This window comes from Strix aluco, chromosome 4 (assembly GCF_031877795.1).
Source record: "Strix aluco isolate bStrAlu1 chromosome 4, bStrAlu1.hap1, whole genome shotgun sequence".
Taxonomy (NCBI): domain Eukaryota; kingdom Metazoa; phylum Chordata; class Aves; order Strigiformes; family Strigidae; genus Strix; species Strix aluco.
Window position 1 is genome coordinate 112705333 of NC_133934.1, and position 15683 is coordinate 112721015.

Genomic DNA, 15683 nt, shown 5'->3' on the forward strand with positions numbered 1-15683 from the left:
CCAAACTGTTCAAGATGTGAAATGTTTACTTGAACCTTTTTTTTTACTCAATTATGCTTTAATGTTTTTAATAGATATTTTGTCTCCTCTTTTTGGGACTCTCATGTCTTCTGCCCAGGTGAGTTTTCTGTTTGCCAGATTGATTTCACTTGCTTATTTCCCTTTAACTGTAAACTAGAAATGCATGTTTGTGCCATGTAGCTGATATCAGCAGGGAACTTTGTTAAAATACAGAGGAAATTCTGTAAATGTTTTCAACTGTACAACAATTTGGTGAAATGTAAATATCATCCCATGGTCTGTTTAAATTCAGGCAATTATAAGACTGCTTTGTCTACTGTTTTTGGGGAATGTGCAACTGAAAAATGTGTATTTCTGTGTGTGTAAATTATTTTTTTTGAAAGAAAAAAGCTTTGCAATCTAGGAATGATACTTTTGTTATTCCATAGGGCTTTTGCTATCATTCCTGGTATAAGCACATGGCAGAGATGGTTCTTGAGCCAAAGCTTTTACATTATGTGTATGTGATTTTTTTTTTTTTTAATTTCTGCATGCTAAATGTTATGACCACTAATATATGCTTTTGAATAACTTAAATTCATTCCTGAATTAGTAAGAGACACGAAAGAAACCATGTGAAATTCAAAAATACACCTGTTTTTAAAACATGCTTTGAATGATGTAAGTGGTTTTGAGTGCTGACTTTATGTAAGAAACTTTTTTGCTGTTCATCATTCTGACAAACTCTGCTTTTTCTTGTTAATGAGTCAGTTTTCTTTTTCTTATGTACAAGTTTAACTACTGTATAGATGTGGGATGGCTTGTAAGACAGTATCCACAGGAATTCAGGTATGTTTATCTTACAAAGATGAAATGATACAGTTTCCAAATCATTCTGTTCATTGCAAGTTCCTGTTACAAGTGGATGGTAAACACTTGTTTGCGGTTGCAGATTACTGTTACCAATTGTATGCATTGACTCTTGGTTTTCCTTGTATGCTTATTCCACAGTGGTGGTTCTCTATTGATTTCTTGCCTCTTTTCAAGACTTAAATGGTCAGAGTTCAGTATGGCTGGTTTCTGATTTTTATTAATTAACACTTAGGAGGTCCCAGTGTGGGCTATGATGACAATGCAGTAGATGACCGATAAAGATGGAACAGGAAGCTTTTTGCCATACAGTTTACTGAGCCAAGAGGAAGGAGGGAATGTAGGAAGGGCACAAGAAAACTATGCGAAAACGATCATGATGATATGTCAATGGATATGGTATGGTTGTGGTTGCTGGACATTGTCATGAAAGCAGTTCTTACATTTGCTTGAAATTACTTCTTGATAATTGCAGCCTACTGCAGATGAAGTGAGTGTATGATGTACAGTTTTCTCTCGTTTTTTTGCTTTTTACTAGAAAGGCAGTAGAACAGAGTATTAGGAAGTGAAACTACTGCCAGAATAGACTTAGCCCCCTCCTTTTCCCTCTCATTCTTCCTATCTTCTCTGTAAGGTGACAATGATTAAATTGTCTTAGATCCACAATGTATATATCAATACTTCTGAGAGGCTTTATTTGTCTGTTTCCAGCTATACACACAAGAGTTCCTTACAAGATCTTGTATTATTAGTTTTTGTTTTGGTGTTTGATTTACTCTGCCCTTTCTGTTTCCTTTTTTTTTTTTTCCATTAAAGTTTTCTAGTGTCTTTCTCTTAGAGGTTCTATTGTAGTTACTGCTTTTTTGAGTTAGGTAGTAAGGCATATAGCCCAGCAGGAAGATGGCACTAAAATCTATCAGATTTAGGGGTCAAAAGTCATAACTACAGGAAGAAATAGTTTAGACTTGATTACTAATTCACTTGATGTTTTAATAGTAATCTCCTTTTATTTAAGGAAGAAGCCATTGTTAATAGTTCATGGCGAAAAGAGAGAATCCAAAGCTGAACTGCTTGCACAAGCACGCCCTTATGAGAACATCAGCTTTTGTCAGGTAATTAACATGTGTATTACCCTCTGGTTGAAATTAAGCCATCTGTTGCACTCAAAATCTTGTTGTGAATGAAAAGAGACACACCTTATATGGGAAGGCAAGAATTTACTATTATGCTTGAAGGAATATACTTACCAGGACCATAGGAACATGGTTCCTGGTCTTTTGTGATTATGGTAGACTGTCACCCACAAAAGGTTTGCATGGAACAGCTGCCCAGAGAAGTGCCATGGAGCTCACAGAAAGAGCTGCACACCTTCTCCACTAACATGTTACACTCAAATTCATGTAATGACTGAAAAGGAAGCACCTTTTGTGTAAAGTGCAGGACTTAGTCCCAGTCACACTGTAATCTTAAGTCTCATCAGAGAATTATTATTCATCCAAGTATGTTTTACACAAAATGCTGTTATACATAGTTGCCATAATATTGTTAAAATTGCTATAAGCACACTTCCTGGCACATGCCATTTTCTCTCTGATGTTATGCTTACATGTTATGCTTGCTGTCCCTGAGTTGTAAAGTTACTGGCTTCAGCACTGAGGGAGTGATGTGGTTATGGCAACTTGCCAGTATTTCAGTATTTTTCTGGGTGGAATATATGATAGATCATGGGGATATCTTACTCTTTGTTAGGAGGAGGATGATCTTGGAATTTTCTTCCTTCTTGAGCAGTCTGGTAACCCTGAGCTTCCTAGAAATCGCTGTATTAATGCCAGACATAGTGAGTGCTTGAGGCCAGGATTTCTGGGCTGCTATGTGCTGTGATAATCAGGAGTTAGCACTAAGTTGTGGAGTAGCAACAATTTTTAGATTAAGATTTCAAGTAAACTAACAATAGATTCATGGTTTTGTGTATAGTGTTTCCTTTTCACACACAACAAGAATTTGAGTGTAATATGTCCCATATGAGAAACTTGTCAGTGCAGTTAATAGTAAGTAGCAGGGGAAAATGTCATTTGTGATGGTTTTCCTATTTGAGTATACTGCTTCAGATTCTTCTGGTAGTCTACATGCTAGTCTGCTATGTTAGCACCCCAAAATGAAATGTGTTTTCATCTTCTCCTCCATGCCCGTATTAACTAGGCACAATGTTGGAGCCATCACTGGCTAAAAATATTTTCTTAACACCTGTAACTAGCATTTCATTCTCTCCCTAAAAATTGTGCTGTAAATACTCTTTAATAAGAGCAAAGCACTGATAAAAAAGCATTTCTGTTTGGCTTCTGTCCTTTTCTTTCCAATGTTAGCCATTAAGCTGCTTGTAACAGTCATTGTATACTTCGGAATCACAGAATTGTTGAGATTGGAAGGGACCTCTGGAGGTCATCTAGTCCAACTCTCCTGCTCAAGCAGGGTCACTTAGAGCCAGTCGTCCAGGACAATGTCCAGATAGGTTTTGAATGTCTACAAGGATGGAGACTCCATAACCTCGTATGGCAATCCATGCCAGTGCTCAGTCACCCTCACAGTAAAAAAAGTGTGTCCTGATGTTCAGAGGGAACCTCCTGTGTTTTGGTTTGTGGCCATTGCCTCTGGTCCTGCCACTGGGCACCACTGAAAAGAGCCTGGCTCCCCCTTCTTTGTACCTTCCCTTCAGGTATTTATACACCATGATCAGATCCCCTCTGAGCCTTATCTTCTCCAGGCTGAATAGTGCCAGATCTCTTAGCCTTTCTCATAGGTCCCTTAATGATCTTAGTGGCCCTTTGTTGCACTTTGCAGTATGGCCATGTCTCTCCTGTACTGGGCAGCCCAGAACTGGACCCAGTACTGCATGTGTGGCCTCACCAGTGCTGAATAGAGGCGAAGGATCACCTCCTTTGACCTACTGGCAACACTCCTCCTGATGCAGCCCAGGACACTGTTAGTGGTGCAAGGGCACATTGCTGGCTCCTGTTCAACTTGAAATTCTGCTGGAACAGTTCCAGCAAAGAGTTGTATTGCTGTTGCAAGTCTATCTTCTAGAAGAAATTAGAGAGCACATTTAAAGGTGTTGAGGGGAAAAAGAATGTATTTTGTGATCTGTCCACTAGAGAGCAGTGAAATGAAACAAAATTAAGAAGCATCTCTCTTTCTTCAACATTCTTGCATATAGGAATGCACAATAGGAATTTTTAATGATCAACTTTTTAATTTTATAGGCTAAGCTGGATATTGCATTTGGAACTCACCATACGTAAGTAACAGCTATGAAACAGAAAGCTCCACTTCTAAAGATGACCACAGTGTTGGTACATGCAGTTAACATGATTGAACTGCTAAGTAGTGTCTAGTATCTTTATAGGATAGGAAAATAGATTATTACTGCTTGTGAAAACATAATTCTGAAGGCCTAATGTGTATTGATGAAAATCTAAAGTAGTATCTTTCATATTCTATGTGTATGTTTCATTTATCTGCAAGTTATTTTAAAGCCATGAAATAATTTCATAGAAAATGCTGAGGCTTAAAGAAAAATTTCCTTAATTATTTTGTATTTATAGATGATAGGATTGTTCCAGTTTAAGGAAATGAATCAACTATTAAGTAGATATCAGATGTGCAAGTTAGACAATTGACATCAGTGAACTGCAGGTCCTGGCTCTTAACTCATGCCTTAATACCAAAAGTGTAATGCAGACTTGATCAGTCAGTGGCAAGTCAGACACAACACTGATTTACTGCTCGGTTTTTGCAGTTAACTTGGAGGATCTGGATATAATTACTGAATTTTGGGGTCTTTTCAAATAAAATACTTAATTTGATATTATAGAAGTGTCACAAAGGGCATTTTGTCTACTGCAAGATACAAATAACAGATTTATGTCTTGTAGCAAAGATCTTTGGTTTCAGGGCACTGCAGTATTTTTTAATCAATTGTTTCGTATAACTTGTTCTATAAAACATGACATTACATTAAAACGTTGTAAAACAACATTAAAGCATACTGACCTCTTTATTGCCTGTTTGAAGAAGAATATGCAAATAAAAGAAAGAAATCAGCATTTTAAAAATTAGTCTTGCTTTTCCCTCAGGTTTAGTGAGGGACATAAAAGGAATTGAGGTTGTTTTTCAAATTGATCATTTTTAAAGCTTTAGCTTATTTTCACTTAAGCAGTTCAAGCAGAAGCACTCATTTGCTGTATGCTCAACTTCAAATTTTTTTTTTTTTCTTCCACCACACTTTGGGATAAATAAGTGATAGTGATGTTAAATGCTGCAGTTCTTTAACCATATATTTTAAAGAGTTGTTCCGAGTAGTGTATTTCTGAATATATCCGCTGCAGATAGAACACAAGTGAGTATCAGACCAGTAAATCAGATCTTAGTGGGTAATGAAACAATTTTGTTCCAAAAGAAACTTAACAGATTTTATCCCATCAAATATAAAGACTTAAATTCATGTTACTCCTGTTGTATGATGTAAAACTTAAATTGCACATCAGTGATTTCTTTTTTTTTTTTTTGAAGTAGTGATGTTTTGGTCAGTTATCGCTTCTGTATACCTTAATCTTGCACCTTATTTTGCTGTAAAATACTTATTTTACTGTTGACTCAATTTGTGCCTAGATTGAGGCATAACACAGATGGGGGGACTGTTTAATAGTTAGGGAGTCTTGCATATTGCATAAACTATGCAGTAAGCACAGGAGGGCATGTACAGGTACTTTAACATTAGTTTGCTGAACTCTAGCATTAAAAGCGGAAATTACTGAATAAATCATTGTCTAAATTTGAGCCTGAGATGACTTGCGTAGCATTATCTTGCCATGGGACAGCGATGAAGATAAACATGTTTTTCTTTACAGCTTTCATTCTTGAGCATTGGTTTCTGTGGAAACCATTTCATCCTTCAGGGTCATATGGATATGCTGTCTTTACACAACTACTGAAAACTTGTATATGAAATTCTGAGCACTTATGTTACAAAAAATACAGTCATTTTTAACTCAGTTACTAGTTTTAAAACTCCTTTGTGCTGTATCTTGAGTTTATGGTAGATAAATATGGTTTTTGCCATCTCGATGGTTAGTTACCTACATACTACCTTCTATTTTAAAAATTGTCTGTTAAAAGAACTAGGTTTTAATTAATTCAGCTATAAGCAAAGGCCTTTTAGTGTTCCTTATTTCTTTTTTTTTTTACTATCTGCAAAGGAATAAGTTTATCTGAAAAACATAGCAAATATAGAAAATGTTCTGCAAGTATTCATTTTTGCATTGGGAAATCAGTTACATGGGATGTTAAACTGTACTCTGGAATATATTGTATGATGCTACTGACAAAATTCGTAGGGATAGTCTAATGACTGCCATGTGAGTTTGGCATGCCCATGAATTGAAGTCTAAGTGTACTATGCAGAACAAATCCTTTGAAAAATAATTATCTTGGAGCATTTTAATGAATTGTTAATTTATCTCCTACTCTCAGTGTACTTGAAATAGATTAAATTATATGTATGGGGTTTTTTTTAAGGAAAATGATGTTGTTGTTATACGAAGAAGGTCTTCGAGTTGTGATACATACATCCAATCTTATTGCTGAAGATTGGCACCAGAAAACTCAGGGGTAAGCAACAATCTCTAGCAGGTGTGTGTTCACTTTAATACTTTCCATAGGTATCTGCTACTGCTGGAGACAGGATACTAGGTCAGATGGTCTGGTGCTACAAGTCTTACCCTCCTAAAATAGAGCTATCCTGCAAATAAAAAAATTAAACCTAGAATGGTGCTAACTGTCTAAGCCTGAACTCTGGTTGCTTTCTGCTGTAAATAAAATTATGTCCTGAGCTGGCTGTTAGCCTAAACTCAGTCTGACTAATTTAAGATCTTTTATTATGCCATGCTGTCTCTGTATGAAAAAACTACCTAGCTATAAAGTACTCTATATAAATCTGAAGCAGCTATTTAAAAATTATCTTAATAGTGCAAATAGTTCACAAATAGTTCACAAATAGTGAACGTGCAAATGTTCTGCTTCTGCTGTGACTGTATCTAGAATGTAACCTGATAAATTCTAGGCACCATTGGTTCCTTAATACAGTAGATGGCCCAGTAGCCACCCAGTATCCTTCCCTTGGAACCAATTTACTTCCTGTTTTTTTTGGTAGAAGTTTTTAAACTTAACAGCTAGCTTGGGACATAGTTTTGTTTAGAGCACAAAAAATAGGACAAAGTGACATGTTAATATACAAGGTCCTTCAACCTCTGGTTGTCTTGGCAATTTTTATGGGAGCATTTTTTAGTTAGGTCTCCACAGTAACTCAGGGTATAAGACTTCTTCATCAAAATAATTGAAAAAGACTTTTCAGAACTTACTGTCACCTCGACATCCATTTTGCTGCCATTAAATATGGCAAGGTTTTGAGGCTTTTCACTTGTCCAAGACAAGCTCTTATAAGGATTTTTGAGTGGCAGAAATACAACCACTGATTTTTTGTCTTTAAATCTTTTACTTAGGGATGGCTTTAGTATCTTTTGTCAGTTAGCTTTTTCAGAAAGCCAAGAATGCAAGAAAATATCTATTTGGGATGCTTAACAAGTTGCCCTATTTGTCAAACATGAAAAACATTTTCCTTTTTAGCATTGCACACTGCAGTAATATGCGGTATCACCCATATGAGGGTTCATGGTTTTCTCTGTTTCATAGGCTTCTGAATTACAAAGGATCATATCAACACATAAAGTTGATAATGCAGAACCTTTGGTTTCTATGGCTACAATCATGTGTGACTAGAAAGAAATGCTAGATGTTTTCCCTGTGTAGTGCCCACCCTGTTTTATTCTGATGGAAGTTTTGAAGAGCAAGTTATTGTGGGCTACTCTTCAAGCTATGCAAAACTTTCAGACACTCTGGTGTTTTTCTCTATCATTACGCAAACCAGTAGCTTAGCAAAACGTGTTGCAGTGTTCTATTCATACAGAAAATCTTGATGAAAGGACTACTGGTTGGTGAGCCTGGCCTGTTTAACAGTGCTGAAAGCTGTAAACATATGCATGGATAAATGTATTGAGATAGTTGTTTTCATTTGAAAGTATTAGTTTTATGGTATTGAGTATAAGACTTGACGATTCTGTAATTGTAAAGTAAAGGCAAGTCACTTTATAGTTAGTATCACAATAAATCTGTCTAGTATTCATTTAGGACCTTCAGATGTGCTTTAATCACTTACTAAAACCATGTGTTAATGTGTGGTGTCCCTGTTTTTGTGGCTTTGTTTTTAGAATATGGCTAAGCCCTTTATACCCAAGGCTACCTCAGGGAACAACTGGTTCTGCTGGTGAATCTGAAACAAATTTCAAGTCTGACCTAATAAGTTACCTGATGGCTTACAATTCTCCTACACTCAAGGAATGGATAGACCTGATTCAAGAACACGATTTATCAGAGACAAGGTAGGTTATCTTGTGTTTATAGTAACTTGCGTGCTTTTTTCCAAAAAATTAAACATCTCTGTTAGGATCTGTTAGACCATGGGTTTGTTTTGTACACTACCTTATTCCAGACTTCAGTGTTCAAACATAAGTCTAACTTTAGGCAGTTTTAAAATCTATTTTATGGAGATTATGTTGAATTAACCAACTTCGAGTTTTATAAACATACATTTTAAAGGAATGAAAAAGGGTGCATCATCAGTAACTTGACAGAAGGTAGCTGTAAGTAATAGGGATTCAGAGTTTCATTTAAGTCAGTCTGTCTTAAATATTTGCTCCAATAAAATTAGCAGTGGAAAAAACTGCATTGTATTGGGTTTGTCATGTAAGAAGGATCATGTAAGCAAAGGTTGTTGTAGTGGGGACTTTGTTAAGAATAGGCTTCTGTATGTGTAAGGCAAAGTTCAATCCATATACATATGTATAGAATTTTGCCTGTTACAGGCACAGATTGTGTCTGGTAGACATTATGTTAATAATATATTTTGTCTTGAAACACTTCTCTCTAATATCACATTGCTGATACTGCTTAAAATAATTCAGGATGCTTAACTTCTATTAGATACATCTTGCATTTCCACTGAAATACAGTATTTACTTCAGAAAGTGTAAATCTCCTTGGTTGCTTAATAGCAGTTTTACAAGCTGGCAAAAATTTATTGCAAAGAAAAGCTGAAAAAGGTCATAAACTGTGGTGGAAATAGACTGAAACCTTGTCTAGTTTAATACATTAAATAAAAAATGTGTTTTTTCTTTACGTGGAGTCTTACAAGATATGAGGGGGTAAAGAAAAAAAGTATGTACCTTATAGTCAGGTGAGCTAACAGCCTGAGCTGCTGTTCTTACTCACTTGGTTGCCTGTGTGAGCTTGGACAGGTTGGTTGAGCCCTAGCTGATGTGAGTTTATGCACAGGTTAGGGAAGAGTCACTTGTTAGGATAAAGATTGGTTCCTTGCCGTATAAAATATGTAGGGGACATTCATTCATGGATAAAACTAGGCTTGAGATGCAGTAAGGAACAGCTGCTTAAAGCATCTGTTTGTTGTGACTCTGCATGGGTATCTTCTCTGCTTTCAGGACAAAGTTGAACAGGTTCTAAACCATTATTAGGAAGACAGTTGAAAAAGCTGTACTTTGCATCTGAACTATTAGGTGCGCAAATGAAATCTCATACCTGAATCTGTTGATTTGGATGTAGCAATAGATTGGCTTTACTCAATCACGTGCCCAGTTGTGTGTCAAGCAAACTATTTGCATTTATTGCTAACAGCGTCTGTCTTTGCATTTTTGTACGCAGAAGTAAATGCAGTTCTTGTCTATACTGTAGAGCAGCTTGATGGTGCCTGACAGCCATATAGAATGCTAATAATAAATCATGCCCCTGAAAATCCGCTCTTTATATTGTAAATTTTACTGAAAGATTAAATATTTCTGATTGCACTTCTGTGTTCAATCTTGCTGATAGGTTTTGCTTAAATACCTAAATACTTTACAAACCAAAACACTCCAGAGCCGCAAATAACTTGTTGTTTTCTTCTTTATGTAGAGTGTATCTGCTTGGTTCTACCCCTGGACGATATCAAGGTAGTGATAAAGAAAAGTGGGGTCATCTTAGGCTCAGAAAGGTACTAAAACTATTAACTTTTTTGTTAATATCCTTTTAACTGTAAATATAATTTTGGAGAGCATTCTTTAGTTCCTTTGATTTTTTTCCAGCTATGATCAGCAATCTTTTAATACATTGTTACAGTTTAAGTTAGCAGTAACATAACCTTGAAACCTATGACAGCATAGACTTTGCACATAATATTCCTGGGCATTACCATGGTCACCTTGTGGTCTGAATTGTTGTGTGCTTACAGATACCTGAGGAGTCACCATCACTCAAATGACTTCCTGTCTGCTGTTGGTGTTTCTAACAAGTGTGACACTATCAAAATCCAGTCTTCTGTGACTGGGAACCAAGTATAACTTCTTTCAAAAGCACTCACTGAGGAAAAATTTGTTGATACAGACTTCCCTGCAGATAGGGAACAGGCTTATTTTATTTCCTTAAACATTAAAGACTATTACAGTTTCTCTTTCCCTAATGACCTGGCAAAAAAACATCAAATTAAAACCAGTTTGCACATAGCTGATGTCATCAATTCAGTCAGGTTTTTAGTTTTGTTTACTACATTTCTAAGATCTTGATTTTCTTCTTGTTATTTTTTAATCAAATAAATAATTAGGAGCATGGATTTTTTTAATTTAGATTATTTAGATAAACCATAATGGTAAATCGTCATACAAGATTGCATATCTCAAGTTTGTAGGGCCCCTTCTTTTTCAGTATTTATTTAGAATCACGTAAGCTATTTCATGTTACCTGTTAAATGTCTGTCATAATTGGGGAGCTTTTAACCTGTATGTCCTGCTGAAGTGGCATTATTTCAAACTCTGTCATGAATTTTACATGGAATTCTAATGCTGTTCATGGCAAACTTCAGTGACATACAAAATGTCTTATCACATTGCTTTCCAACACAGGGTCACTGTTTTAGACCTCCCCTTGCTTGTAAAGAGGTTGCCCTTTCTGATATATGTTGTTTGCACGTTCTTTTGCCTAGTAAGACACTGAATGAAAAAATAAAACAGAAAAAGCCTGTAAAGGATAAAGATGCTCTTGTGGCAAATGTTTCTGTGATTAAAAAGATTAATTTTTTTTTAGTGACAATGCAGATAGACCTGGTGACACTACACAAGCCATTTAGTTATGTGTCCTCTCTCGAGGGGGGAGAAGTGTAGCCACTACATACAACTTAATATGTGCCTATATCCATCTGGTTTTAATGTGACTTGAAATTCTATTCACAACTAAAGAATTCCTCTAAAAGGATTATTTTAATTTTCTCTTCAATTGTTCTTTTATACCCTCTTATTGTAGGATTCTATTGTAGCTGGGGCTTTAGAATATGAGAGGAATTTTATGGCCAACAACCACCAAATATAAAAAGATTTAGTTGTTTAATTTATTGTGACTTCTGAAGCTAATGTTTCATGTTTTTAGGACGAGCTGCTAGCATTCTTTTTACCCATTTTTTAATGGTTGGCTTTGGTGCTTTTGGATAAAACTTGTGATGTTTGATCTTCTCTTGAAGGAACAGTGGGTTTATTTGGAAAGCCTGATGACTTTTTTTTTTATTGCAAAGTTAAATAGATAGTATGAATGCTAATCTCTTCCACTGTCAGAAGTGAATTACAGAGGTATCAGAAGTGATACTGAACCACTAATTAAGATATTCTTTCCCTGTTGAAGTCTAACAGTGTTTCAATTTCTCTCACTAGCTTTTGAAAGAGCACGCTTCGTCAATACCAGCACAGGAATCCTGGCCTGTTGTTGGACAGTTCTCAAGCATTGGTTCACTGGGAGCTGATGGGTCCAAATGGCTGTGCTCAGAGTTCCAGGAGAGCCTGGTGGCTGCAGGCAGCAGCGTGACATCTCTCCTGAAATGTGATGTTCCAATTCATTTGGTATGTCTTTTAGATGCTAGTGACCATTATTTAACGTTTATTCCTTTGTTGTTTAAATCTCACTCATTGGTTTGCTTTTAACATTAGGAAGATGTTAATGTAGTTTTCATCCTGAAATCATAAGGATGCCACTTAGTGACACTCTTGTATGGTATACTCTGAAAATGTACTATGATTTCCATCTTCATGACATTAGAGTATATATAATTAATCAAAATTATATTCTCATTCTATAGCTTGTCTTCCATTGAGTTTTGTAGATGCAAAATGTAGATGTAGTACATCTGTACTACTGAGATGTAATTGAACCCTGAGTGATTAATGCCTAAACCAAATTATCTTCTAACCTGGTTATTAGCACAATTAAGGGGAGGAGCAGAAACATGTTTATGGCAGGAGCTTGTTAAATCAAGGAGAAAATGTTGTCAAACTATGCCCTTATTGTATACTAATTACCCCTGCATACTCATATTTGAGATATGAGGCTAAAATCTCATAAATTAATGTTAAGAGCTTACTTTGACCACCATGGAAGTGGTTGAAGCAGGATTGTTTGAGTCTTGCTAGCTGAATTTGGTAAGCTCTGCATGAGTACTAAAAATATTAAAGACTTTGTTACTGGCACACAACTAGTTTTAAGCTGCGGTGTAACTTCATTCTGAAAAATGAAGCTTTTAATGTTTTGTTTTTTTTCCTCAAGTAAGTTTTCTTTAAGGTGATTTTTGTTTGAAAATTGACAGGTTCTGTATTTAGTGTGTTATTAAAGTTACTTTTTTTTTTCCCTCCTCCATGAAGGTTTATCCTACTGTGAACAATGTGAGGCAGAGTCTGGAAGGCTATCCTGGTAAGCAGATGAACCCCTGTTTATTAGCTTTTTGTGGTCATAATGTCCTGCAAAATGACTTCAGTGGTTGATGTTGAATGAACCTGAAGTTGTCGTCTTGCTGAGAACTTGGTAGAGTAGGTGGCAGTAGAATCCTTTTATTACTGTTACTGGAGCTCTGACTCTAGCTCTCCTATTGTGACTGAATAGAAAAAGCTTTGTGGGCATTGGTATATAATGTTTAAGTCTGTATAGCCACGTTCATATGTTGCTGTATAGGAAAAAATAGCTCTTGCCCACTGTTCTAACTCTAGTCATACTTTAATTTTGGCAGAAAATTCAGGTTTGAGTGTGCCAAGTTCTTGTTTTCTTTGCAGTGTCATCCTGCACATCAGATACAATGGAGAATAAGATGTTTCACTACTCATCAGTCATTTTTTTAATACTGTAATATACAATTGTTCTGTTCAGTCTTTCCATGTTTGTGTTCGTGAAGTCAATCTTATTTGTATAGAAAACATAACCCCAGCCAACCTGAGAGAGGAAGAGGTACCATAGTATTCTGACGCAGTAAATCCATTCTGTTTCTCAAAAGCAAGCACGCAGTGGGTTACACCCATGCATACTGAGGGAGCTGTCTGATGACTGTGAGGCCCTTTTTGATTAGTCTTCAAAAGGACAAGGCAATTGGAAGAGATTGAGCACTGAAAGAAAGAAATTTTCTTCTGTCTTCAGGAAGGATAAGAAGGAGAATCTGGGGAAACTTATAGGCCTGTCAGTCTCACCTTGATCCCTGGAAGGGTGATGGAGCAAAGAATTGTGGAAACCAAACATAAGGACAAGGTGATTGGGAGTAGTCAGCATGGATTTATAAAGGAGAAATTATGCTTAATTAACGTGATGTCCTTCTACGATGAGATGACTGGCTTGATGAATGAGAAGAGTGCACTGATGTTGTTTATCTTAACTTCAATAAGGCTTTCAACACTGTCTCCTACAACATCATTACCGACAACCTGATGAAGTGCAGACTAGATGAGTGGACAGTGAGGCGGGTTGGAAACTGGCTGAACTGTCAGGACTCAATGGCCATGATCAATGGCCCGAAGGCCAGCTGGGGGTCAGCCACCAGTGGTGGTGTGTGCCAAGCATCGATACTGGGGTCATGCATTTAATATCTTCATTCATGACCCGGATGGTGGGACAGAGTACACCGTCAGTGAGTTTGCAAATGATACAAACTCAGGAGGAGTGGTTGATGATTGTGCTGCCATTCAGAGGGACTGTAGAGGCTGGAGAAATGGGCTGACAGGAACCTCATGCAGCTCAACAGAGGGCAATGCAAAGTACTGTGTTGGGACAGAAATAATCCCAGGTACCAGTACACCCTGGGAGTTGACTGCAGGAAAGCAGCTTTGCAGAAAAAGACCTGGGAGTGCTGATGGTCACTAAGCTGAAGATGAGCCAGCAATGCATGCTTGTGGCAAGAAGACCAACAGCATCCTGGGCTGCATTAGGAAGCACGTTGCCAGGAGGTGACCAGTCCCCTCTATTTAGCACTGGCAAGACCACATCTGGAGTGCTGTGTCCAGTTGTGGGCTTCCCAGTACAAGACAGACATAGACATACTGAACCAAGTCCAGCAAAAGGCCACAAAGATGAGTAAGGGATTGGAGCATCTGTCATACAAGGAGAGGCTGAGAGAGCTGGACAAGAGAACTTTCCTGGGAGATATTATCAATGTGTATAAGTACCTGATAGGAGGATGCGAAGTGAAGGCAGATTCTTTGCATGGTTACCATTGAAAGAACAAGAGGCTATGGACATAAATTGAGATACAGGAGATTCTAGTGTACCCTTACAGCAAAACTGTTTTCTGATGTTTAAATGGAACAGATTGCTCAGAGAGGTTGTAGAGTCTCCATTCTGGGAGATACTCAAAACCTGACAGGACACGACTGAGCAACATGCTCTGACTCTGCTTTGGGCAGGAAGTTATTCTAGATGATCTCCAGAGGGTTCTTCCAACTTCGATTCAGTGAGTCTTTGACATCTCTGAATCCATAAACATGCGTTCCTGTTCCAAGCCTGATACCTGTGCTCCTATGTAGTATGAAGTAGAGCAGCTGTTGAACTCTTCTAACAGTTGGTGGAATTTGAACACGGGGCTAGCAGGAATGCTTTCAGCTCTCTATCTTCCCTCTGAATTGAGCAGTGTTTGGACATATGTAGAAACTGCAGCTAGTGAGTTTATAGGTATCTATGATATCCCACAAGTAAGTTAGGGTCTCTTAAAATACATCTGGTTGTCTACAGCATCTGTTCAGCAAAGTTGATACTCTTGACAGCCAGAGATGCAATCTGCGCAATGACTCCTCACTCATTTCTCTCATATAATGAAATGACTTGGTGAATTACATAACTCTATATTTGTGCAAATGAACAGCTCTGTGGACTCCTGCAGTTACTGCATTCCTGAGAGTAGTAAAGCTTTTGTAACAGGTCTTCTAGGACAGGTTCAATGCAGTGGGTTTTTCATGTTTTCAATACACTACACTACCATAATTCATGCTGATTCTTCTTTGTTAAATCCATTTCAAGAAATCACAACATGCATTAGCCAAAGACCAAATCAATATAAATACAATTTAATCAGAGAAGTTCTTGCTCTTAAAAATAATTCTGTTTGGTTGTCTTTTTTTCTGAAAGTTGCTTGTTTTATTCCCTCCAGATTGTATGGGTAACGATTTTAATCTGTTAATATCAAGCAGTATCATAACAAAAAATTACCCATAAACATCTATCATCTAAGAGGACTTAATTCTATAGACTGTATACTATTTCTCTTTTTCCTAGTGTAAATCTGCAACCTAGTGTTTAGGAATTTCTTAAATTATAAGAATGACAAAAAAAACCCTATATACCATTTTCTGAAAATAAGTCATGAG

The 15683-nt window shown here is 36.9% G+C and overlaps 1 protein-coding gene across 2 annotated transcripts in view; it reads left to right on the forward strand.

The window, feature by feature from the left end:
* Positions 1-15683, forward strand: part of TDP1 (tyrosyl-DNA phosphodiesterase 1) — a 51428-nt gene that overhangs the window by 2853 nt on the left and 32892 nt on the right. Inside the window, exons 3-11 of one of the 2 annotated variants that reach the window (XM_074821569.1) lie at positions 75-118; positions 794-849; positions 1886-1982; positions 4128-4162; positions 6442-6534; positions 8190-8360; positions 9946-10024; positions 11727-11912; positions 12708-12756. In XM_074821569.1, the coding sequence (XP_074677670.1) occupies positions 75-118; positions 794-849; positions 1886-1982; positions 4128-4162; positions 6442-6534; positions 8190-8360; positions 9946-10024; positions 11727-11912; positions 12708-12756 (810 nt within the window). The remainder of the gene's footprint in view (positions 1-74; positions 119-793; positions 850-1885; positions 1983-4127; positions 4163-6441; positions 6535-8189; positions 8361-9945; positions 10025-11726; positions 11913-12707; positions 12757-15683) is intronic. The other variant, XM_074821570.1, reaches the window with a different exon arrangement.